Source organism: Salmo salar, unplaced genomic scaffold (genome assembly GCF_965601325.2).
Source record: "Salmo salar unplaced genomic scaffold, fSalSal1 ptg000206l, whole genome shotgun sequence".
NCBI lineage: Eukaryota > Metazoa > Chordata > Actinopteri > Salmoniformes > Salmonidae > Salmo > Salmo salar.
The window spans coordinates 1187937-1215692 of NW_027675329.1; the positions used below are offsets into that span (position 1 = coordinate 1187937).

Here is a 27756-nt window from a genome sequence, read left to right on the forward strand (position 1 = left end):
GATACTGCTGTAAACCTGTGACAGTCTTCATAAGAGAGCTGATCTCAGATCAGTTTAGCTGTTTATATCATATTGATACTCCTGTAAAGTCAGGTTACAGCAGGTGTTTACTGCCATCTAGTGGAATATGTTTTATTTTTATTTCACTTTTATTTAACTAGGTAAGTCAGAACAAATTCTTATTAACAATGACGGCCTACCCCGGCCAAACCTTGACGACGCTGGGCCAATTGTGCGCTGGAACTCCCAGTCATGCAGCCTGGACTCTAACCAGGTACTGCAGTGACGCAAGAGGCGGGACTCTGCACCATTCGGGAGGCGGCTGAGCTGAAACAGAAAGTAAATATGTTATTTTGTTCAGGATCCATTTTGAGACGACAGAGCAGAAAACACTATATGGAGACTATTGAAAAATAAAGTAAGTATTTCTGAACAACAATACATTCTAAAGGACAGAGTATGTGAATGAATACCTGGAATGAGATATTACTAGTTAGTAGAACTGCTACTTGAGCTGAGTTGCTGACAGACAGCAGTTTTCAAAGTGGAAACTAATCAGTAGGTCTACATGTTATCAGTAAAACGTCTGGTAAAGATGGTGGAGGAGCTTTTACATTATATGGTTTTATGTTTATCTCAGGGTTTCTCAATCCTTTTGTTCTGACCAGCACTTACACACCTGATTCAACTAATCATCAAATATTTAAGACAGTTTAATATTTGAAGCCAACAAATGAACATTCTCAAATTAAAACCTTTTGGGTTTGTAGGCCTGTAAACAATTATTAAAGTCCTACAGTAACTCACATTTTGGAGGAAAAAACACAGCTAAACTTGGTTACGAGTAAATTATATGTTTAGCTAAAATAATGTAAGAGAGATGTCTTGAAGAAACGCGTCTGGGTTTAGAACTCTGCGTCTCAGTGCCCTGCGACAGTGGGAAGTTCGTTTTGCATGGCCCGGTGCTACAGGTGAGTGGAGTTTTATTTTAAGGAACAATGGAATGGTCTAAAATGCGTAAACTCTGCGCACCCGGGGAGCCGGGCAATGCAAAACGAATTCACCCAGTGGCCGTTACTTTATTTCCTTATATGAAATTGAAAGTAACTTTGTAGCCCACACAGTTACAAAATGTCTGTTGAAACTGTGGCTCATATGTCTCTAGAACGTTAGAACAGTGGTGGAAAAAGTTCTCAATTCTCATACTTGAGTAAAAGTAAAGATACCTTCATAGAAAATGACTCAAGTAAAAGTGAAAGTCACCCAGTAAAATACTTCTTCAGTAAAAGTCTAAAAGTTTTTGGTTTTACATTTAATTAAGTGTCAAAAGTAAAAGTAAAGTAGCAATAATTTCCTTTTATTAAGCAAACCAGACAGCACAATTTTCTTGTTATTTTAATTTACAGATAGCCAGGTTCACACTCCAACACTCAGACATCATTTAAAAATGAAGCATGTGTTTAGTGAGTCTGCCAGATTAGAGGCAGTAGGGACGACCAGGGTTGTTCTCTTGACAAGTCTGCAAATAGGACAATTTTCTGTCCTGCTAAGCATTCAAAATGTGACGAGTGCTTTTGGGTGTCAGGGAAAATGTATGGAGTAAAAAGTACATCATTTTCTTTATGAATGTAGTGAAGTAAAGGTAAAAGTTGTTAAAAATATAGATAGTAAAGTAAAGGACAGACACCCCAAAAAACTACTTAAGTAGTACTTTAAAGTATTTTTACTGAAGTACTTTACACCACTGCATTAGAAGACAGATAAATGTGATGATTTGAAGGAAAGACGAGCAGATTCTGGTAGGTAGGCTACAAACTATTATAAAGTTAGGTCGTCGTCGTCGTCAGACATTCAACAGTCACAGTAGGTTTGAGCTACAGTATGATCACTAATCATGCCGACAAACCTGATGGTCTCGGTTGGAAATGTTGTGAAAAAGTATCTGGCCTCGGCTATAAATATCTGGCATTACTCATCTCATATGTATATACTGTATTCTATACTGTTCTACTGTATCTTAGTCTATGTATTACTCATCTCATATGTATATACTGTATTCTATCCTATTCTACTGTATCTGTCTATGTATTACTCATCTCATATGTATATACTGTATTCTATCCTATTCTACTGTATCTGTCTATGTATTACTCATCTCATATGTATATACTGTATTCTATCCTATTCTACTGTATCTTAGTCTATGTATTACTCATCTCATATGTATATACTGTATTCTATACTATTCTACTGTATCTGTCTATGTATTACTCATCTAATATGTATATACTGTATTCTATCCTATTCTACTGTATCTTAGTCTATGTATTACTCATCTCATATGTATATACTGTATTCTATCCTATTCTACTGTATCTGTCTATGTATTACTCATCTCATATGTATATACTGTATTCTATTCTACTGTATCTGTCTATGCAGCGTTGACATTGCTCATCCATATATTTATATATTCTTATTCTTATTCCATTACTTAGATTTGTGTGTATTAGGTATTTGCTGTGAAATTGTTAGATATTACTGCACTGTTGGAGCTACGAACACAAGCATTTCACTACACCCGCAACAACAACTGCTAAACACATGTGACTTCATTTCTTATTAAATTGTTTTTTCCCCACTCATTCATCTCTTTACGTTGCTTATTTATATTCAGTGGCCTGGCTGCATCCAGACTGTCAAAGGCCCATCCTGGTAGATCTGAACCTAATGCAGCTTGGAGTGATCAGATGACAGAAGTCACATTTAGGTGCCAGGTCTTCAGCAGGCTTGAAACGTGATACTGATTTTCATACTAAGAGGGACCAGGAGTCTGTTGATTGGCCAGTCATTGGGTTCATTTGTTGAAATCAAATCAAGCTTTATTTATACAGCACATTTCAGACATGGAACACAATGGCTTCATAGGAAAAAACAAAAATAAACAATTATTTACCACAACAAACATAAGTGGATAAAAAACAGAAGGTTAACAACTGAAAGATGGAAATGCCATCGATTAAAATACTAAGAATTGGATGCAATATCCAACCCAAAATACCAGCTTGTTTTACTACATTGTTTGTTGTTGCGTTCCCCACCAAGAAAAATCTCAAATGTTTCTCAAACAGAAGGGGTTCTGAAAGACACTATGGGGGTGTCCACTGAAAGTTGACTAGTAACAACAACTGGGACCTAAAAGACACCCACCATGAGACCCACTAAATCTGCCCAAGAAGAGGAAAACAAAAGAAAAACCCACACCAAACTTAAAGACAGGAAGCAAACCAAAAAGGTGGAGCAACTAAAGGTGTTGACTCTCCACATGTATCAAGACAACTGGAGCACTGGGCCAGACACTCTTAAATAGAACCTGGACCAGCTCAGGTGAAACACCTTCCCACTAACGAGATGGACAAGCCAGCACAGGTGTAACACATACTGACTAACGAGGTGACACCAATCAGTGCGTCCTACGTGCTAACGAGCTAGACGGGCTAACGAGCTAGACGTGCTAACGAGCTAGACGTGGTAACGAGCTAGACGCGCTAACGAGCTAGACGTGCTAACGGGCTAGACGTGCTAACGAGCTAGAGGCGCTAACGAGCTAGACGTGCTAACGGGCTAGACGTGCTAACGGGCTAGACGTGCTAACGTGCTAACGAGCTAGAGGTGCTAACGAGCTAGACGTGCTAACGAGCTATACGTGCTAAAGTCCAACCTCAAAACATAAATGGAAAAACCAAAGCCTGTAACACCTTAAGACAACAAATATATCCTATATTTTTGTTGGAAAAGTTTGCTCACCACCAACAGAAAACAACTTCCATTTCACATTATAATCAACTACAATGCTTCACCTTCACCAATATAAACATGGTGTCTACTGGCTGTCAACAATTAAAAACAAGAAAAAACACGTATTTCTAAATAATAATATACAATCGTACTATTTTTTTCTCCTTTTTCTTACTATAGAATCCTAAAACTCACTAGCTTCTAGAACTCTCGTCTTCCTAAAACTCACTAGCTTCTAGAACTCTCGTCTTCCTAAAACTCACTAGCTTCTAGAACACTCGTCTTCCTAAAACTCACTAGCTTCTAGAACTCTCGTCTTCCTAAAACTCACTAGCTTCTAGAACACTCGTCTTCCTAAAACTCACTAGCTTCTAGAACACTCGTCTTCCTAAAACTCACTAGCTTCTAGAACACTCGTCTTCCTAAAACTCACTAGCTTCTAGAACTCTCGTCTTCCTAAAACTCACTAGCTTCTAGAACTCTCGTCTTCCTAAATCCCACTAGCTTCTAGAACACTCGTCTTCCTAAAACTCACTAGCTTCTAGAACACTCGTCTTCCTAAAACCCACTAGCTTCTAGAACTCTCATGTTCCTAAAACTCACTAGCTTCTAGAACTCTCGTCTTCCTAAAACCCACTAGCTTCTAGAACTCTCATGTTCCTAAAACTCACTAGCTTCTAGAACACTCGTCTTCCTAAAACTCACTAGCTTCTAGAACACTCGTCTTCCTAAAACTCACTAGCTTCTAGAACACTCGTCTTCCTAAAACTCACTAGCTTCTAGAACTCTCGTCTTCCTAAATCCCACTAGCTTCTAGAACACTCGTCTTCCTAGAACTCTCGTCCCCTTGGAACGAGCCCAAACAAAAATCATCTCAAATACGGAAAAACATGCCGTATAACAAAACTCAAATCAAATTGTACTGTGCCGAATACAACAGACCTAACAGTGAAATGCTGACTTACGAGCCCCTAACCAACAGTGCAGTTTCAAAAAAATACAGAAAAGAATAAGAGATAAAACTCATCTCCAACACGGAAAAACGTGTCAAAATAATATGTGATCCATGGTAACACACTGGTTAAACGCAAAACACAAATCTTTTTGACTGCCCACCCTTGAGACAATCAGCAACCAAGTTGTCCTTACCACAGACATGTCTGATTTCAAGAGGAAACTCCTGCAATATCCGTAGTAACTTTCCACCTCACTGCAGAGCTTCTCTCCCTTTTCAGGGTTCACTAGATAGACATGTTGTTGGATCGGGGCCCAGTCCCCAATGTCATGCTCTAGTACATTTGGGTTGGCACATCTGAGAATGAACCCTGATATTCTAAAAACAGGGCAACAATGTCAATATAATTGTACCACAAAAATTGTCAGTTGGTTGGATTACTAAATGTTACATGAAATGTAAATATGAAATATCCCCAATGTCAAAACACAGTTTTAACGTGTCCAAATCAATAACCAATACGCAGAAACAGTTTGGGATGAATTGAAAACCTAAACATAAAATGTGCTATATACACAAACATCTGCCACAATAATCATATTACTTGTATTTTTTAAAACAAGCACCTTATAAACTGCACAAGCACCAGAAACACTGTTGTTTTGACAAGTAGCAATAAATCACTGATATCCATTAGGGGGGAAATCAGGTTGTACGTGCTGTTGAAACTAACACAACAAAACAAAAAACACATGGAAATGGGAGATATATTTTACCTCACTGATTAGAGGACAACCTGCAGAAGACAGTCAGCTACATTTTGGAGTGATGCATTTAAATTTAGGGTCCCTAAACAAAGGAACGCAACACTTATTTTTCATAACTCATCGATATCACGATGAGATCAATTGTGTGACAGAAGGGAGATGAAGTTGCACGTCCTGTTAAAACTAACAGCTCAAAAACCACACGGAATCTGGGAATAATGTGTACATCCCTGGTTAGAGGACAATTTGTAGAAAACAGCTAGCTACATTTTGAAGTGTTGCATTTTGATTCCAGTGGGTCGCCAACGTGGTAAGTGTAACACAACTCTTTTTTTGTTAGTCACTTTTTGTTATATCACATAAATAGTACTCTTCCATTTCTGAGCCTGGATTTTCCCCCTGAGGTTAATATCCATATCATGTTGAAATCAATAGAACAGGGGACAAACGTTTAGGGTTCTACATTGTGACATTATTAAAATACTCCTACTACAATGTTAAAACATTCTACATTGTGACATTAATTCATTGATATCATGAAACAACTCCTTCATGTATGTATTTTCTGATATTTGATCAGAGATCTTTTATCAGATTATCTCTGGTCACAGCTATGAGGTTTCTCTCCTGTGTGTGTTCTCTGGTGTTGAGTCAGAGTGCTAGATTTACCAAAACTCTTCCCACATTGATCACAGCTATAAGGTTTCTCTCCTGTGTGTCTTCTCTGGTGTAATATCAGACCCCCAGACTCAGTAAAACTCTTCCCACATTGATCACAGCTATAAGGTTTCTCTCCTGTGTGTCTTCTCTGGTGTAATATCAGACCCCCAGACTCAGTAAAACTCTTCCCACATTGATCACAGCTATAAGATTTCTCTCCTGTGTGTGTTCTCTGGTGCACTGTCAGATTGCTAGATTGACCAAAACTCTTCCCACATTGATCACAGCTATATGATTTCTCTCCTGTGTGTGTTCTCTGGTGCACTGTCAGATGGCCAGATCGACCAAAACTCTTCCCACATTGATCACAGCTATAGGATTTCTCTCCTGTGTGTATTCTCTGGTGCACTGTCAGATTGCTAGATTGACCAAAACTCTTCCCACATTGATCACAGCTATAAGGTTTCTCTCCTGTGTGTGTTCTCTGGTGTAATATCAGACCCCCAGACTCAGTAAAACTCTTCCCACATTGATCACAGCTATATGGTTTCTCTCCTGTGTGTGTTCTCTGGTGCACTGTCAGATTGCTAGATTCACCAAAACTCTTCCCACATTGATCACAGCTATAGGGTTTCTCTCCTGTGTGTATTCTCTGGTGCACTGTCAGATTGCTAGATTGACCAAAACTCTTCCCACATTGATCACAGCTATAGGGATTCTCTCCTGTGTGTCTTCTCTGATGAATTTTAATGCCTGATGGGGAGGTGAATCTCTTCCCACAGTCAGAGCAGCAGTGAGTTCTCTTCCCTGTGGGTCTCTGCTGGTGTTTCTTGAGGTGTTCTGATCTGGAGAGACTCTTCTCTGCCTCTTCAGCATCATGAGGTTGTTGAGGCTCCCCAGAGGATCCACGATAGTCCCGTATCTCTCCTGTGTGAACAACAAAGTCAGACAGATGATTAAAGGCCCACAACAGCAGAAATACATTGTTTATTTTAGGTAAAAAGGGATGACCAAATCAAATCAAATGTATTTGTCAGATCATACCCATGAGGTTGTACAACAATTGACGTCTGTTAAATTATTTGACCATTACGACAGTCAACTTAGCAACAATCATATTTTGTCTTGTTTTCACATTAGTAGTAACTAGAAATAAGTTATTCATGTTGTTGAAACTCTAAGCAGTGTGCCAGACGACTTTTGGTCTCCAATATTGGCCCCTTTCTGTGTTTGCTAAAATTGCGGCACGAGGGCAATTTGATTGTAGAAACACCTCCCTGCTAATGAGGAAACCACTAGTTATGGATGTAGTATATCTGGTAATGAGGAAACCACTAGTTATGGATGTAGTATATCTGGTAATGAGGAAACCACTAGTTACGGATGTAGTATATCTGGTAATGAGGAAACCACTATTTACGGATGTAGTATATCTGGTAATGAGGAAACCACTAGTTACGGATGTAGTATATCTGGTAATGAGGAAACCACTAGTTACGGATGTAGTATATCTGGTAATGAGGAAACCACTAGTTACGGATGTAGTATATCTGGTAATGAGGAAACCACTAGTTACGGATGTAGTATATCTGGTAATGAGGAAACCACTAGTTACGGATGTAGTATATCTGGTAATGAGGAAACCACTAGTTACGGATGTAGTATATCTGGTAATGAGGAAACCACTAGTTACGGATGTAGTATATCTGGTAATGAGGAAACCACTAGTTACGGATGTAGTATATCTGGTAATGAGGAAACCACTAGTTACGGATGTAGTATATCTGGTAATGAGGAAACCACTAGTTACGGATGTAGTATATCTGGTAATGAGGAAACCACTAGTTACGGATGTAGTATATCTGGTAATGAGGAAACCACTAGTTACGGATGTAGTATATCTGGTAATGAGGAAACCACTAGTTACGGATGTAGTATATCTGGTAATGAGGAAACCACTAGTTACGGATGTAGTATATCTGGTAATGAGGAAACCACTAGTTACGGATGTAGTATATCTGGTAATGAGGAAACCACTAGTTACGGATGTAGTATATCTGGTAATGAGGAAACCACTAGTTACGGATGTAGTATATCTGGTAATGAGGAAACCACTAGTTACGGATGTAGTATATCTGGTAATGAGGAAACCACTAGTTACGGATGTAGTATATCTGGTAATGAGGAAACCACTAGTTACGGATGTAGTATATCTGGTAATGAGGAAACCACTAGTTACGGATGTAGTATATCTGGTAATGAGGAAACCACTAGTTACGGATGTAGTATATCTGGTAATGAGGAAACCACTAGTTACGGATGTAGTATATCTGGTAATGAGGAAACCACTAGTTACGGATGTAGTATATCTGGTAATGAGGAAACCACTAGTTACGGATGTAGTATATCTGGTAATGAGGAAACCACTAGTTACGGATGTAGTATATCTGGTAATGAGGAAACCACTAGTTACGGATGTAGTATATCTGGTAATGAGGAAACCACTAGTTATGGATGTAGTATATCTGGTAATGAGGAAACCACTAGTTATGGATGTAGTATATCTGGTAATGAGGAAACCACTAGTTATGGATGTAGTATATCTGGTAATGAGGAAACCACTAGTTATGGATGTAGTATATCTGGTAATGAGGAAACCACTAGTTATGGATGTAGTATATCTGGTAATGAGGAAACCACTAGTTATGGATGTAGTATATCTGGTAATGAGGAAACCACTAGTTATGGATGTAGTATATCTGGTAATGAGGAAACCACTAGTTATGGATGTAGTATATCTGGTAATGAGGAAACCACTAGTTATGGATGTAGTATATCTGGTAATGAGGAAACCACTAGTTATGGATGTAGTATATCTGGTAATGAGGAAACCACTAGTTATGGATGTAGTATATCTGGTAATGAGGAAACCACTAGTTATGGATGTAGTATATCTGGTAATGAGGAAACCACTAGTTATGGATGTAGTATATCTGGTAATGAGGAAACCACTAGTTATGGATGTAGTATATCTGGTAATGAGGAAACCACTAGTTATGGATGTAGTATATCTGGTAATGAGGAAACCACTAGTTATGGATGTAGTATATCTGGTAATGAGGAAACCACTAGTTATGGATGTAGTATATCTGGTAATGAGGAAACCACTAGTTATGGACGTAGTATATCTGGTAATGAGGAAACCACTAGTTATGGATGTAGTATATCTGGTAATGAGGAAACCACTAGTTATGGATGTAGTATATCTGGTAATGAGGAAACCACTAGTTATGGATGTAGTATATCTGGTAATGAGGAAACCACTAGTTATGGATGTAGTATATCTGGTAATGAGGAAACCACTAGTTATGGATGTAGTATATCTGGTAATGAGGAAACCACTAGTTATGGATATAGTATATCTGGTAATGAGGAAACCACTAGTTATGGATGTAGTATATCTGGTAATGAGGAAACCACTAGTTATGGATGTAGTATATCTGGTAATGAGGAAACCACTAGTTATGGATGTAGTATATCTGCCTGGAGCAAAAATGGTGAGCAAAGATTTTAGATTTTCACAATGTATTCTTAATATTACAGCACAAGATCAGGAGTGCTACTCAAGGAAACTCACATTAAGCTCTGTGTCTACTCACTAATTCACCACCGTGGGGGAAAACTCAGGGGAGTTCTCATAGGCTGACAGCAAAAACAGTCTCCATTTACAGGTTGATTATGAGTGTATTTCCCACTACTTTAAGATTATAATTGTAAGGCTCGCTTGAATCACCTGCTTAATATGTTTGTGTTATTGTCGCATATCAACTGCTTTATACTTTAAAAAAACACTTCAACCAGTAAAATGCTCTTTGGCAAGTTTTGCCATCAACAATGAGGGTTTGTACACTAAGTTTTTAACCAATTGGCCCATAACTTCACCTAACAATAACATAGACCTACTGTAGGACCCATAACTTCACCTAACAATAACATAGACCTACTGTAGGACCCATAACTTCACCTAACAATAACATAGACCTACTGTAGGACCCATAACTTCACCTAACAACAACATAGACCTACTGTAGGACCCAAAACTTCACCTAACAATAACATAGACCTACTGTAGGACCCAAAACTTCACCTAACAATAACATAGACCTACTGTAGGACCCATAACTTCACCTAACAATAACATAGACCTACTGTAGGACCCATAACTTCACCTAACAATAACATAGACCTACTGTAGGACCCATAACTTCACCTAACAATAACATAGACCTACTGTAGGACCCATAACTTTATCTAACAACAACATAGACCTACTGTAGGACCCATAACTTCACCTAACAACAACATAGACCTACTGTAGGACCCATAACATCACCTAACAACAACATAGACCTAGGACTATAAATCATTTAATATTTCAGGTGAAACATGGAAACTAAAATGTCTTTGTCATGACATTTCATAACCTGATCACCAGATCATTTTGTGAATAATCCCACTAGGCTACTCTGTGATGTGTTGTCATTCTAAATGTCCTGAACAAAGGAAAATAGCTCTGTGTGTTGTACAATAGCCTATCCATCAAGGAACAGTTCTCTACACATTATGAGCTAAGTATCTCTGTGTCCAAACAGACTAACGAGACCCTACAGTAAATCAAGCAGACAATAACACATTATAAACATCAATTTGTTAGGGATGTTGGATCCAACATGGAGAACGGCATAACTGTCTTTACCAGAGTAATGAATGAAGAAGCACTTTGGTTGTTGTTGCATGTCGTGATGTTTGTCATGATGTTTGTCATTCAGAAAATGATTTCCTGGATCAGCTGATGATAGTTGAACATGTGACTGTAACTAAACAGCTACAGTATTAAGTATTATGTGTAATTATTGAAGAACCGCATTAATGACCATTTGGGTGACTCTTGGTTAGAACCACTGGATTTAGCAAACTGAAATGATTTAGGATTTATTTATTTTCCTTCAGGGAACAGTAATTATAGTCATAAAGTTACACTCCCTTTCAGTCGGTCAACTTCGGTACAACATACTATGGGGAAATACAATCATTCCCCAACTGACCCAAACAGATACTAAATGAAACGGCCCCTGGCAGACCACCCAGACCTGACCCCGCAAGATGCTTCAGTTGTCAATTTATTAATTGTCTTTTGTTTGAAACACTCCTGTCAATGTTGAGTAAGGACGCACACCTGAATACGCATATAGAAGTAGGACTAGTCTACCTAATTACACATATAGAAGTAGGACTAGTCTACCTGGTTACACATATAGAAGTAGGACTAGTCTACCTGGTTACACATATAGAAGTAGGACTAGTCTACCTGGTTACCCATATAGAAGTAGGACTAGTCTACCTGGTTACACATATAGAAGTAGGACTAGTCTACCTGGTTACCCATATAGAAGTAGGACTAGTCTACCTGGTTACACATATAGAAGTAGGACTAGTCTACCTGGTTACCCATATAGAAGTAGGACTAGTCTACCTGGTTACACATATAGAAGTAGGACTAGTCTACCTGGTTACACATATAGAAGTAGGACTAGTCTACCTGGTTACACATATAGAAGTAGGACTAGTCTACCTGGTTACCCATATAGAAGTAGGACTAGTCTACCTGGTTACCCATATAGAAGTAGGACTAGTCTACCTGGTTACCCATATAGAAGTAGGACTAGTCTACCTGGTTACACATATAGAAGTAGGACTAGTCTACCTGGTTACACATATAGAAGTAGGACTAGTCTACCTGGTTACCCATATAGAAGTAGGACTAGTCTACCTGGTTACACATATAGAAGTAGGATTAGTCTACCTGGTTACACATATAGAAGTAGGACTAGTCTACCTGGTTACACATATAGAAGTAGGACTAGTCTACCTGGTTACACATATAGAAGTAGGATTAGTCTACCTGGTTACACATATAGAAGTAGGACTAGTCTACCTGGTTACACATGTAGAAGTAGGACTAGTCTACCTGGTTACCCATATAGAAGTAGGACTAGTCTACCTGGTTACCCATATAGAAGTAGGACTAGTCTACCTGGTTACACATATAGAAGTAGGACTAGTCTACCTGGTTACCCATATAGAAGTAGGACTAGTCTACCTGGTTACACATATAGAAGTAGGACTAGTCTACCTGGTTACACATATAGAAGTAGGACTAGTCTACCTGGTTACACATATAGAAGTAGGACTAGTCTACCTGGTTACACATATAGAAGTAGGACTAGTCTACCTGGTTACACATATAGAAGTAGGACTAGTCTACCTGGTTACACATATAGAAGTAGGACTAGTCTACCTGGTTACACATATAGAAGTAGGACTAGTCTACCTGGTTACACATATAGAAGTAGGACTAGTCTACCTGGTTACACATATAGAAGTAGGACTAGTCTACCTGAATACCCATATAGAAGTAGGACTAGTCTACCTGGTTACACATATAGAAGTAGGACTAGTCTACCTGGTTACCCATATAGAAGTAGGACTAGTCTACCTGGTTACCCAGATAGAAGTAGGACTAGTCTACCTGGTTACACATATAGAAGTAGGACTAGTCTACCTGGTTACACATATAGAAGTAGGACTAGTCTACCTGGTTACCCATATAGAAGTAGGACTAGTCTACCTGGTTACCCATATAGAAGTAGGACTAGTCTACCTGGTTACACATATAGAAGTAGGACTAGTCTACCTGGTTACACATATAGAAGTAGGACTAGTCTACCTGGTTACACATATAGAAGTAGGACTAGTCTACCTGGTTACACATATAGAAGTAGGACTAGTCTACCTGGTTACACATATAGAAGTAGGACTAGTCTACCTGAATACCCATATAGAAGTAGGACTAGTCTACCTGGTTACACATATAGAAGTAGGACTAGTCTACCTGGTTACCCATATAGAAGTAGGACTAGTCTACCTGGTTACCCAGATAGAAGTAGGACTAGTCTACCTGGTTACACATATAGAAGTAGGACTAGTCTACCTGGTTACCCAGATAGAAGTAGGACTAGTCTACCTGGTTACACATATAGAAGTAGGACTAGTCTACCTGGTTACCCATATAGAGGTAGGACTAGTCTACCTGGTTACCCATATAGAGGTAGGACTAGTCTACCTGGTTACACATATAGAAGTAGGACTAGTCTACCTGGTTACACATATAGAAGTAGGACTAGGCTACCTGGTTACACATATAGAAGTAGGATTAGTCTACCTGGTTACCCATATAGAAGTAGGACTAGTCTACCTGGTTACACATATAGAAGTAGGATTAGTCTACCTGGTTACCCATATAGAAGTAGGACTAGTCTACCTGGTTACACATATAGAAGTAGGACTAGTCTACCTGGTTACCCATATAGAAGTAGGACTAGTCTACCTGGTTACCCATATAGAAGTAGGACTAGTCTACCTGGTTACACATATAGAAGTAGGACTAGTCTACCTGGTTACACATATAGAAGTAGGACTAGTCTACCTGGTTACCCATATAGAAGTAGGACTAGTCTACCTGGTTACACATATAGAAGTAGGACTAGTCTACCTGGTTACACATATAGAAGTAGGACTAGTCTACCTGGTTACACATATAGAAGTAGGACTAGTCTACCTGGTTACACATATAGAAGTAGGACTAGTCTACCTGGTTACCCATATAGAAGTAGGACTAGTCTACCTGGTTACACATATAGAAGTAGGACTAGTCTACCTGGTTACACATATAGAAGTAGGACTAGTCTACCTGGTTACACATATAGAAGTAGGACTAGTCTACCTGGTTACACATATAGAAGTAGGACTAGTCTACCTGGTTACACATATAGAAGTAGGACTAGTCTACCTGGTTACCCATATAGAAGTAGGACTAGTCTACCTGGTTACACATATAGAAGTAGGACTAGTCTACCTGGTTACACATATAGAAGTAGGACTAGTCTACCTGGTTACACATATAGAAGTAGGACTAGTCTACCTGGTTACCCATATAGAAGTAGGACTAGTCTACCTGGTTACCCATATAGAAGTAGGACTAGTCTACCTAATTACACATATAGAAGTAGGACTAGTCTACCTGGCCTGTGTGCAAATGTAGGCCTATAAATGTGCCCATTTGGTGATGTCTGATAGTATTTCTGATTGTCTTAACGCACCACCACTAATGAGTTGTGGAGCTTCTCAAAGTATTTTTTTCTTCACATCAAAAAGCAAGTAAACAAAGTCTAATCAAAATCAATTGCAAATGAGAATAGTTCCTCAAAGTATTTAAAAAATATATTTCCAGCTCTCACCCTTTCGATAAACACTCAGCATAAAAGGGAAAAATGTAATGCTCTGATCCAGTGGAAATGTCATAAAAGACCTGATTACTTCTTATCCTTTGCACAAATAGCCTACAGCTGTGTCTGTCCAGAACTCACTGGCAGGGAATAAGGCCCAGAATATTTTATACAATGTTGCAGGCTTGCTATCACAAGTTTAGGAGGACCCAGTTGATAGTTGATATGTTTTAAGTTCGTTGTAGACAGGCCATGTGCAGCCAAAGTGATTTATAGGATATTTATTACCTGCAGGCTGCAATGTTTTTATTTGTTGGCTTTATGTAGGTTATTTTTACATAGTTGGCAATAAAAGTTACTTTTAGATTTGTATAATTTTCTTTTAGATTTAGATAGAATGTAGATTAATCACAGACAATGATTTTAAAATCTTCCATGAAAATGTGCATATGAAAATCCTAACTGGCACCAGATCAGTAGAAATGGTCAGATAAATTGCCACTCGAAATGGAAAAGGTTTGAGTCATCCCTCGAGTCATTTGTGTGTCTTAATTATTTGGTCAAACAGTGTGCTTAAAGCATCAGACCAGTTCAGTACATACAGTTGATTTTATTAAAACACATGGGGCGATTGGTAGAAAGAACAGATGACTCTTGGTTGACCAAGATGTATTTTAGGTGGGGACAGCACTAGAACATGATGTTGGGGCTCCCGAGTGGCGCAGCGGACACTGTATCTCAGTGCTTGAGGCGTCACTACAGACACCCTGGTTCGAGTCCAGGCTGTGTCACAACTGGCCGTGATTGGGAGTTACAGTGGGGGAAAAAAGTATTTGATCCCCTGCTGATTTTGTACATTTGCCCACTGACAAAGAAATGATCAGTCTATAATTTTAATGGTTTATTTGAACAGTGAGAGACAGAATAACAAAAAAATCCAGAAAAACACATGTCAAAAATGTTATAAATTGACTTGCATTCAATGTTTGGGGCATCGCGACTGGTTACCTATTTTGATGTGATATGAAAGTATTGTGTGAAATTATTTTGATGTGAAAGTATTTTAAATAATTTTGATGTGATATGAAAGTATTATTTGAAATAATTTTGATGTGAAAGTATTTGAAATAATTGATGTGATATGAAAGTATTATTTCAAATAATTTTGATGTGATATTTAAGTATTGTGTGAAATTATTCTGAATTGATATGAAAGTACAGCGATTTATGTTTCTAGAAACGTATCGCAATTGAGAATCGATTCACATTTAGATGGAATATTTGACTATTTTAGCTGCCTGAGCCAGTCTACCTCTGAAAATAACATACAGTCCTTGGACCTTGAGGAGTAACGGGGGCAGCAATCAGCAGTAGAAACAATAACAAAGCGAACTCCCTGCCCGTTTCAGTAAAAAGCTGAGGGATGGGGCTGGAGAAATGTAACCATCCATGATATCAACATTCTAGTTTTAACCATGTTTTGAGGATATACAGTGTTTGTTTATATTTACTGACAAACATTGGAGTGAATAAAAGCTTATATTTTGGGTTCTGATGGGGTATGACAGTTGAACTAAGCTCATGAGGCATTTATAAGTGATTTCTTCAAGAAACAATGGGTACATATCATTAATGTATAAGTCCCAAAATGGATGTAACAACTGCTGATTGCCCCTTTAAGAGAACATCTTGGGCTAATCTAATAGGAGATATTGAGGACTACAGTATTTCAGGCATTGTCATTGGATGCATTTGATCAATTTTAACGTTTTGTTGATGGTCCACTCTTGATGTTCTACACGTTACAGTGAAGCTTCAGCCATTCCTACAGAACAACATTAAAGTGTAGAACCCCTTTACTGCATATTGGTTCAACGACTGCAGAGATGGTACTTACTGGTGTTAAACAGATATCCAACCTCCTCTTCTTCCTCCAATGTGACAGTCATCTCCCCCTCCTCCTCTTTCACTCCAAAAACTGCTTCCTCCTCTTCTTTAACAGGAGGAGAGTAGCTTAGTGAACTCATGGTCGGGGATGTTAGCTAGCTAGCAATAGCGACTAGCCTAGTTCTAAGCTAACTTAGCAAACCAGCTAGCTGACAAACAACGTAAATATATAATTAAATGGTCCAACAAGTACATACGACAGAAGTGTGTTTAATACACAGCGACTAATATACACCAAACCAGTGTAAAGAGCGTGAATGTTGTAGCTATGTTTGCTAGAAAGCTACCGAGGTGTCTGACTAGCTGTTGTTGTTGAAGGAGCGTCCCGTCCACTAGATTATACGTCACACTAGCAGCATCGCCTGAACCTAAAAGACGCACATCGCCATCTGCTGACTGTACTGGGCAACGCAGTTGAGGAACCAAACGTTTATTTTTCATTTATTTCATAAAATATTAATATTACATTAAGTCGTTCAAAGAGAAGCATGTGTTGATTGATTCGTTTTTAATGAGTGAGAATTTAAAACAAACTTTACACCCACTACATATTTGCGTTGAACCATACTTCTGACATGGATCATTTTGACCCCAGAGGCATATTACATATTACATTTACATTTACAGCGACTGACAAATTGGTGCATTCACCTATAATATCCAGTAGAACAACCACTTTACAATAGTGCATCTAAATCTTTTAAGGGGGGGGGGTTAGAAGGATTACTTTATCCTATCCTAGGTATTCCTTAAAGAGGTGGGGTTTCAGGTGTCTCCGGAAGGTGGTGATTGACTCCGCTGTCCTGGCGTCGTGAGGGAGCTTGTTCCACCATTGGGGTGCCAGAGCAGCGAACAGTTTTGACTGGGCTGAGCGGGAACTGTGCTTCCTCAGAGGTAGGGAGGCGAGCAGGCCAGAGGTGGATGAACGCAGTGCCCTTGTTTGGGTGTAGGGCCTGATCAGAGCCTGAAGGTACGGAGGTGCCGTTCCCCTCACAGCTCCGTAGGCAAGCACCATGGTCTTGTAGCGGATGCGAGCTTCAACTGGAAGCCAGTGGAGAGAGCGGAGGAGCGGGGTGACGTGAGAGAACTTGGGAAGGTTGAACACCAGACGGGCTGCGGCGTTCTGGATGAGTTGTAGGGGTTTAATGGCACAGGCAGGGAGCCCCGCCAACAGCATATCTTTTATCATAGCCAAAATGTGGTTTATTCAATTCTTCCAAATTTTCATGACTTTGTAAATCAACTTGTTCTTAATAAATCTATATCATGGTTTAGTGTTTCTGTATCAGTATGGACTTTTAACAAATTCAAATCCTTTGGAGTCATTTTGACCCCAGACAAAAGCACCTTTGATAAATAGGACGTTTATTTCAAATCAAATCACATTTTATTGGTCACATACACGTGTTTAGCAGATGTTATTGCGGGTGTAGTGAAATGCTTGTGTTTCTAGCTCCGACAGTGCAGTAATATCTAACAAGTAATATCTAACAATTTCACAACATAGACCCAATACACACAAATCTAAGTATTTGAATCTAGGTTTCTCTGTAGACATGATCCATCCCACCAGAGGGTGGAGGGGCTCCTGTATCAGTGGTTTTGACCAGATAGACACCTGCAGACACACAGTATAGTGCCTCCCATGTACTCTCCTAAGATTGGACTCTTCTATACCACATATCACATGACTGTGTACAAAACTGCAAGGGGTATACAGTGCATTCATTAAGTATTCAGACCCCTTCACTTTTTAAACATTTAGTTACATTACAGCCTTATTCTAAAGTTGAATAATTTCATAATTGAATAATCAATACCCCATAATGACATCACAATAACCCATAATGAGAAAACAAAATCATTTTAAAAAAACATTTAAAAAAAACATTTTTCCAAATGTATTTACTTAAGTATTCAGACCCTTTGCTATGAGACTCGAAATTGAGCTCAGATGCATCCTGTTTCAATTGATCTTCCTTGAAATGTTTCTACAACTTGATTGGAGTCCACTTGTGGTAAATTCAATTGATTAGACATGATTTGGAAAGGCACACAACTGTCTATATAAGGTCCCACAGTTGACAGTGCATGTCAGAACAAAAACCAAGCCATGTGGTCAAAGGAATTGTCCATAGAGCTCTGAGACAGGATTGTGTCGAGGCACAGATCTGGGGAAAGGTAGCAAAAAATGTCTGCAGCATTGAAGGTCCCCATGAACACAGTGGCCTCCATCATTCTTAAATGGAAGAAGTTTGGAACCACCAAGACTCTTCCTAGAGCTGGCCGCCTGGCCAAACTGAGAAATCGTGGGACAAGGGCCTTGGTCAGGGAGGTGAACAAGAACCCGATGTTCACTCTGACAGAGCTCCAGAGTTCCTCTGTGGAGAAGGGAGAACCTTCGAGAAGGACAACCATCTCTGCAGCACTCCACCAATCAGGCCTTAATGTAGCAATGATTCAATTGTCAAAATGTATTTCAATGGACAATTCAGTGAACTGTTCTGTGAAAGGTGTTGGCTAGAGATGACATGCAGGAGCTCGCAGGGATTTGTAGTCTTCCATGTCGTCTACTTTGATGCTAATTAGCATTTTAGAATCCGAGAGTAAAGAGACACAAATATATTGATACAAGTATTTGTATTGATTATGGATCTCCATTAGTTCCTGTCAAGGCAGCAGCTACTCTTCCTGGGGTTTATTATGGATCCCCATTAATTCCTGTCAAGGCAGCAGCTACTCTTCCTGGGGTTTATTATGGATCCCCATTAGTTCCTGCCAAGGCAGCAGATACTCTTCCTGGGGTTTATTATGGATCCCCATTAGTTCCTGCCAAGGCAGCAGCTACTCTTCCTGGGGTTTATTATGGATCCCCATTAGTTCCTGTCAAGTAAGAAGTATGGTTAGGGAGCGGGCCAGCCTGCCTGAACCACCCCTTTCAAGCAAAAGGTATAAATGATGGGTTATGAACTAACAGGTATAAATGATGGGTTATCAACTAACAGGTATAAATGATGGGTAATGAATTAACAGGTATAAATTATGGGTTATGAATTAACAGGTATAAATGATGGGTTATGAATTAACAGGTATAAATGATGGGTTATGAATTAACAGGTATAAATGATGGGTTATGAACTAACAGGTATAAATGATGGGTTATGAATTAACAGGTATAAATGATGGGTTATGAATTAACAGGTATAAATGATGGGTTATGAACTAACAGGTATAAATGATGGGTTATGAATTAACAGGTATAAATGATGGGTTATGAACTAACAGGTATAAATGATGGGTTATGAATTAACAGGTATAAATGATGGGTTATGAATTAACAGGTATAAATGATGGGTTATGAATTAACAGGTATAAATGATGGGTTATGAACTAACAGGTATAAATGATGGGTTATGAATTAACAGGTATAAATGATGGGTTATGAACTAACAGGTATAAATGATGGGTTATGAATTAACAGGTATAAATGATGGGTTATGAATTAACAGGTATAAATGATGGGTTATGAATTAACAGGTATAAATGATGGGTTATGAACTAACAGGTATAAATGATGGGTTATGAACTAATAGGTATAAATGATGGGTTATGAATTAACAGGTATAAATGATGGGTTATGAATTAACAGGTATAAATGATGGGTTATGAATTAACAGGTATAAATGATGGGTTATGAATTAACAGGTATAAATGATGGGTTATGAACTAACAGGTATAAATGATGGGTTATGAATTAACAGGTATAAATGATGGGTTATGAATTAACAGGTATAAATGATGGGATATGAACTAACACATCCCCTCCAGGGATTTCATTACATTCAGGACTTCTTACTGTTTTTTTTATTGGGCCATCAAAGCTGTCTCAGTGAGAGACTAGTTGATTATGGACTAACAGTCTAACAGTCTGAAGGTCACAACTCACGTTATTCTGGTTAAACAGAGAGAGACCAGTTGATTAAGGAGTGGGGATTTTTTGACAATTAGGAAATAATGTCATGTTTTACTCGTACCTCAGCCAGCATTGTGAATGGTTAGGAAATAATATGTCATGTTTTACTAGTACCTCAGCCAGCATTGTGAATGGTTAGGAAATAATATGTCATGTTTTACTCGTACCTCAGCCAGCATTGTGAATGGTTAGGAAATAATATGTAATGTTTTACTCGTACCTCAGCCAGCATTGTGAATGGTTAGGAAATAATATGTCATGTTTTACTCGTACCTCAGCCAGCATTGTGAATGGTTAGGAAATAATATGTCATGTTTTACTAGTACCTCAGCCAGCATTGTGAATGGTTAGGAAATAATATGTCATGTTTTACTCGTACCTCAGCCAGCATTGTGAATGGTTAGGAAATAATATGTCATGTTTTACTAGTACCTCAGCCAGTATTGTGAATGGTTAGGAAATAATATGTCATATTTTACTCGTACCTCAGCCAGCATTGTGAATGGTTAGGAAATAATATGTCATGTTTTACTAGTACCTCAGCCAGCATTGTGACTGGTGTCTGAGGCGATGACATACTAGACCATGACAGTAAATATAATACTTAGGTGTTTTTAGTCATCCATGAAAGGTCTGGGGTGGTTCTGTGGTTATAAGTTACTGACCTTGGAATACATTTCTGGCCATGCTGGCAGGGTCTGAATCAAACCCAATGTCCACCTGGTACACTGGCAGGGTCTGAATCAAACCCAATGTCCACCTGGTACACTGACAGGGTCTGAATCAACCCAATGTCCACCTGGTACACTGACAGGGTCTGAATCAACCCAATGTCCACCTGGTACACTGACAGGGTCTGAATCAAACCCAATGTCCACCTGGTACACTGACAGGGTTTGAATCAAACCCAATGTCCACCTGGTACACTGGCAGGGTCTGAATCAACCCAATGTCCACCTGGTACACTGGCAGGGTCTGAATCAAACCCAATGTCCACCTGGTACACTGACAGGGTCTGAATATACCCAATGTCCACCTGGTACACTGGCAGGGTCTGAATCAAACCCAATGTCCACCTGGTACACTGGCAGGGTCTGAATCAACCCAATGTCCACCTGGTACACTGGCAGGGTCTGAATCAACCCAATGTCCACCTGGTACACTGGCAGGGTCTGAATCAACCCAATGTCCACCTGGTACACTGGCAGGGTCTGAATCAAACCCAATGTCCACCTGGTACACTGGCAGGGTCTGAATCAAACCCAATGTCCACCTGGTACACTGACAGGGTCTGAATCAAACCCAATGTCCACCTGGTACACTGACAGGGTCTGAATCAAACCCAATGTCCACCTGGTACACTGACAGGGTCTGAATCAAACCCAATGTCCACCTGGTACACTGACAGGGTCTGAATCAACCCAATGTCCACCTGGTACACTGGCAGGGTCTGAATCAAACCCAATGTCCACCTGGAACACTGACAGGGTCTGAATCAACCCAATGTCCACCTGGTACACTGACAGGGTCTGAATCAACCCAATGTCCACCTGGTACACTGGCAGGGTCTGAATCAAACCCAATGTCCACCTGGTACACTGACAGGGTCTGAATTAAACCCAATGTCCACCTGGTACACTGACAGGGTCTGAATCAAACCCAATGTCCACCTGGCACACTGACAGGGTCTGAATCAAACCCAATGTCCACCTGGTACACTGACAGGGTCTGAATCAAACCCAATGTCCACCTGGTACACTGGCAGGGTCTGAATCAACCCAATGTTAAGGGGAGGGAAGATTGGTCAAGAGGGTGATGATTATTGTTGTTCTACTGCCTGATTGTTATGCAACAACACTGTTTACAAAAGCTTTGTTAAATCAGCACAACAGTTTTCAGCTGTTCTAACATAATTGCAAAAGGGTTTTCTAATGATCAATTAGCCTTTTAAAATGCTAAACTTGGATTAGCTAACACAACGTGCCATTGGAACACAGGAGTGATGGTCGCTGATAATGGGCCTCTGTACGCCTATGTAGATATTCCCTAAAAAATTTGTCGTTTTCAGCTACAATAGTCATTTACAACATTAACAATGTCTACACTGTATTTCAGATCAATTTGATGTTATTTTAATGGACAAAAAATGTGACTTTCTTTAAAAAACAAGGACATTTCTAAGTGACCCCAAACATTTGTTACACCATGTAGCAGCAGTATAGACCTAGTCTGTTCATTATATACATCTACATGATGTATTGTTACACCATGTAGGAGCAGTATAGACCTAGTCTGTTCATTATATACATCTACATGATGTATTGTTACACCATGTAGCAGCAGTATAGACCTAGTCTGTTCATTATATACATCTACATGATGTATTGTTACACCATGTAGGAGCAGTATAGACCAAGTCTGTTCATTATATACATCTACATGATGTATTGTTACACCATGTAGCAGCAGTATAGACCTAGTCTGTTCATTATATACATCTACATGATGTATTGTTACACCATGTAGGAGCAGTATAGACCTAGTCTGTTCATTATATACATCTACATGATGATGTATTGTTACACCATGTAGCAGCAGTATAGACCTAGTCTGTTCATTATATACATCTACATGATGTATTGTTACACCATGTAGGAGCAGTATAGACCTAGTCTGTTCATTATATACATCTATATGATGTATTGTTACACCATGTAGGAGCAGTATAGACCTAGTCTGTTCATTATATACATCTACATGATGTATTGTTACACCATGTAGGAGCAGTATAGACCTAGTCTGTTCATTATATACATCTACATGATGTATTGTTACACCACGTAGGAGCAGTATAGACCTAGTCTGTTCATTATATACATCTACATGATGTATTGTTACACCATGTAGGAGCAGTATAGACCTAGTCTGTTCATTATATACATCTACATGATGTATTGTTACACCATGTAGGAGCAGTATAGACCTAGTCTGTTCATTATATACATCTACATGATGTATTGTTAGTCCATGTAGGAGCAGTATAGACCTAGTCTGTTCATTATATACATCTACATGATGTATTGTTACACCATGTAGGAGCAGTATAGACCTAGTCTGTTCATTATATACATCTACATGATGTATTGTTGCACCATGTAGGAGCAGTATAGACCTACAGTAGCTAATTGCTAATTTAGATGTTGTTTGACTTAATGATGGTAGGTTTGGTCGATGTGTTGATGGTAGTTGTGGTAGGTAAGTTTGGTAGGTGTGGTAATGAAATATACAGTAGGAACATGGTGATGGTAGGTGTGGTAGTTGTGGTTTGTAGGTTTGGTGATGGTAGGTTTGGTCGATGTGTTGATGGTAGTTGTGGTAGGTCGGTGTGGTAGGTGTGGTAGTTGTGGTAGGTAGGTGTGGTAGTTGTGGTAGTTGTGGTATGTAGGTGTGGTAGTTGTGGTAGGTAGGTTTGGTGATGGTTGGTTTTGTAGTTGTGGTGGGTGTGGTAGGTGTGGTGATGGTAGGTGTGGTAGTTGTGGTAGGTCGGTGTGGTAGGTGTGGTGATGGTAGATGTGGTAGTTGTGGTAGGTAGGTGTGGTAGTTGTGGTAGATAGGGGTGGTAGTTGTGGTATGTAGGTGTGGTAGTTGTGGTAGATAGGGGTGGTAGTTGTGGTACATAGGTGTGGTAGTTGTGGTAGGTGTGGTGATTAGGCTTGGGCTGTATCCAGATTTTCATATTGTCATACCGTCCTTCTCTCATACCAGGATTTGAAGTACTACCAGCATAGCACATGAGGGGATGCTAAAAACACAAGAAAAGCCTATGGGCATCTATTTCCAGAATGCTAACCAATTAGCACAAACTGTTAGCAAATTCACATAGACGCTGTTAGCTAAATGCTAACAACTGAAAACGAACAAACTAATTGCAAAGCAGAGGAGGCTTCTGAGGGGAGGACAGCTCATAATAATTTCTGGAATGAAGTCAATTGAGTGGTATCAAACACATGGAAACCACATCTTTGATGGGTTGATACCACTCCATTGACTCCATTCCAACCATTATTATGAGCTGTCGTCTCCTCAGCAGCTTCCACTGTTGCAAAGAAAGGCAAATCCAGCTCATAAAGTTATGTCAGGGATAATCAACGAGGGACTATGTGTTCTATGGTAAATAATGAACACTGTGGAACTGACCTTCCATGGATTTGCATTATTTTCCAGAGAACCATAAAGCCCTGAGTTGATTATCCCTTTTATAAAGTATTTTTTATGTAAAGTTATTTATTTTACATTTTATAGATTTTATAGAAGTAAAAAAAAATGTAACTAATTGTATTGGAGAGAAGAGGTCTCTTTACAGTGTCAAATTTATTTGAGATCTCTATGCCATGTAGTTGAGAAGGAATTGATCTTTTTCATTTACAGGCAATTATTTGCGTTGCAGTTTTAAGACGGTTCCTTAACCCTCTGAGCAGAGGATAGCACATTTTTAGCTACATTTCACCTCCAAAAAGTAAATAGGTTCTACATAAAGCTGTCCCAACTATTTGTGGGCACCGTTTGTCACCGTTATAGTGCAATTTATGTGTATAGAGGACTCCTCTCTAATATAACATGTCACACATTGTGTCAGACTGATGGAATGTTAGGTGTCTCATTGAAAGTCTAACATCTACCATGACTACTGGATGTTTCAATTCTAATAAATAACAACAATCCACACCGTAACAACAATATTGCTTTTTTAATAACTGCTTTTATTAAAGCGTACAACTTTGCTAATGAAAATGACATCAACAAACATCACTGGCCTGACTTGAGCAGCTCTGCCCGGGGATGGAGCCAGCAACTTAGCTGCAACCGGTCCGGTCCAGGCTACCTGCAGACCTCCTCCCAGACCTCCTTTTCAGCACCTCCCCTTAACAGGTGAGGTGGTGGAAATGATCAGAGTTGCATTCAACTTGAATAAAGATGAGAAACTCTGGTCTGTGGAGCCACTGGTCTAAGGGGAGGACTTCTGTTTAAACCATGTCCATTTGGGATATTTTCTAGGACAGTAGAGGTGGTGAGCAGAGATGAATTCAACTTGGATAAAGATGAGAATCTCTGCTCTGGGGAGGAGAGTCACTGACCTTAGATGGTTTGTTGCCTTGATAAAGAGGATACTTTCTGGCTTGAGGAGAATATCATGTTTTGTGGAGGAAATGTGGCTTGATGACTTAAAGAGGAGGAGGAATTATTGGGTGACACTTTTAATTACCAATGTAACCTCAGTGGAACTGTGGCTTCATCGAGTTCCAGCTCTAGGCAGACAGCACGTCAGGAATGCTGTAAGACATCACAGAGACAGGTAAGTATCTATATATTTACATGTGTGTTGCATGTACACTAAACCCTCACATTTGGATAATGTCACTTTTAAAGTGACAACATATATATAAACAGTGTAACATGAATACATGTTTAAACATTATTTACCTCATCTTAATTCTCTTCCAGATGCCTGGCCTTTTCTTGTTCTTGGAGGTTGGCTCTGAAGTTTCAGCCTCTTCTGGTGCTTCTAGCTGCTGGTTCTCTGGCTCCCCCTGCTGGCTCTCTGGCTCCCCCTGTTGGTTCTCTGAACTCCCCTCCTGGCTCTCTGGCACCCCCTGTTGGTTCTCTGAACTCCCCTCCTGGTTCTCTGGCTCCCCCTGCTGGCTCTCTGGCCACTCCTGCTGGTTCTCTGGCCACTCCTGCTGGTTCTCCGAACTCCCCTCCTGGTTCTCTGCCCATGCCTGCTGCCTCCTTGGCCCCTCCTGCTGGCCATCTACAGATCCTACAGGCTCTTGGCTTACTTGTTGGCCTGTGGCCCATCCCGGTAATGCCTGACCGTGGTTGGAATCGTGGCTGTGTTGGGTGGTTGGACACCGGGTGTTGATTTGAGCATCAGCCTCCAGATTCATCTGCTCCAGGTACTTTTCCATCATCCTCTCCCTCTCCTCCTTCAGATTCTGATGAGTCCTTTTTTTAAGCAGGGACTGCTCTCTCCACTGCTTATTGAAATCCTCCAACTTCTTCCTTCTCTCCTTATCCTTCAGCAGCTCCTTCCTCTTCTCCCTCTCTCTCTCTGCCCGGGTCATGGTGGATATTACCCTTGGGTGTCCAGGGAAGGCTGGGAGGGGAGAAGAAGTAGAGTTCACATTCAACTTAGTGGATCTGGTATCAACTAAAATGTAATGGACACAGGGAATTAAGAATAGAAAACACAGTTGGAGCTCAATGATTCTTTAATCTTTTCAATTGAGCAAGGCATGGAATTTGTCAATAAAGTGCAATAATTCCCATCCCGAATTGACCTGACCCTAAGTTGAACATGAGCCCCAAATGGCACCTATTCCTTGTATAGTGCCAGGGCCTATGTGATAGCTTAGGGCTCCATGGCAACTAGGGGACCCCCGACCCCCCCATAACCCTTTTTTGTGTGTGTTTTTTAGGAACTCTTTCTGGGTCTCTACTTAGTCTTGAGAGTTAGACTAGTAGATGACATAAGGTATCATTTAAAAACGTGGTTGTTACATCAGCAGTATTTTTCTTGTTATGTCAGTCAGTCACTCAATTAGCCATGTCAGCTAACATATTCTTTGGACAGTAGTTTTATATTGAAACAATGATGCAACATGATGACTGGTGTGGAACTTATGTGTGTAGAGGAGACTAAAGAGGATGATGTCATAAGCAGAGGTAAAACAGGTCTTACCTAGGTGGACGATCTTATAGCCCTCCTCGGCCTCTCTCTGCTACGTTCTCTCGATCTTTTTGAGGTTCCTCTTCTCCCACTTCTTATTCACCCAGTCCACAGCTCTCCTTCGGATACTTTTATCAGGTGGGAGAATGTCCTCCTTGTCATCTTCCTTCTCCTCCTCCTCTTCACTGTTCTCTGTCTCACCCATCTTGTAATTCCCAGGGATCTCTCTTCTTTCCTCTTCTGACATCTCCTCTCTTATGTTTGCCTTTATGATGTTCTCTCTCTCTCTGATTAAAGCTAAATGGCCTTCAATGGCTCTCTGCCTCTCCTCCTCTCTCTTTTCCTCTCTCTGCCTCTCCTCCTCTCTCTTTTCCTCTCTCTGCCTCTCCTCCTCTCTCTTTTCCTCTCTCTGCCTCTCCTCCTCTTTCTTTTCCTCTCTCTGCCTCTCCTCCTCTCTCTTTTCCTCTCTCTGCCTCTCCTCCTCTCTCTTTTCCTCTCTCTGCCTCTCCTCCTCTCTCTTTTCCTCTCTCTGCCTCTCCTCCTCTCTCTTTTCCTCTCTCTGCCTCTCCTCCTCTCTCTTTTCC

The 27756-nt window shown here is 39.9% G+C and overlaps 1 protein-coding gene across 1 annotated transcript; it reads right to left on the bottom strand.

The window, feature by feature from the left end:
* Positions 1–5820: 5820 nt before the first annotated feature.
* On the bottom strand, positions 5821–27377 carry LOC123733285 (uncharacterized). The gene is made up of 3 exons (XM_082971138.1): positions 27302–27377; positions 26114–26599; positions 5821–7107 (listed from the first exon to the last, which is right to left on the bottom strand). Exons 1-3 carry the CDS (start codon positions 27375–27377, stop codon positions 6116–6118), a joined length of 1554 nt encoding a protein of 517 aa, XP_082827264.1. The 3' UTR covers positions 5821–6115.
* Between the last annotated feature and the right edge of the window lie 379 nt (positions 27378–27756).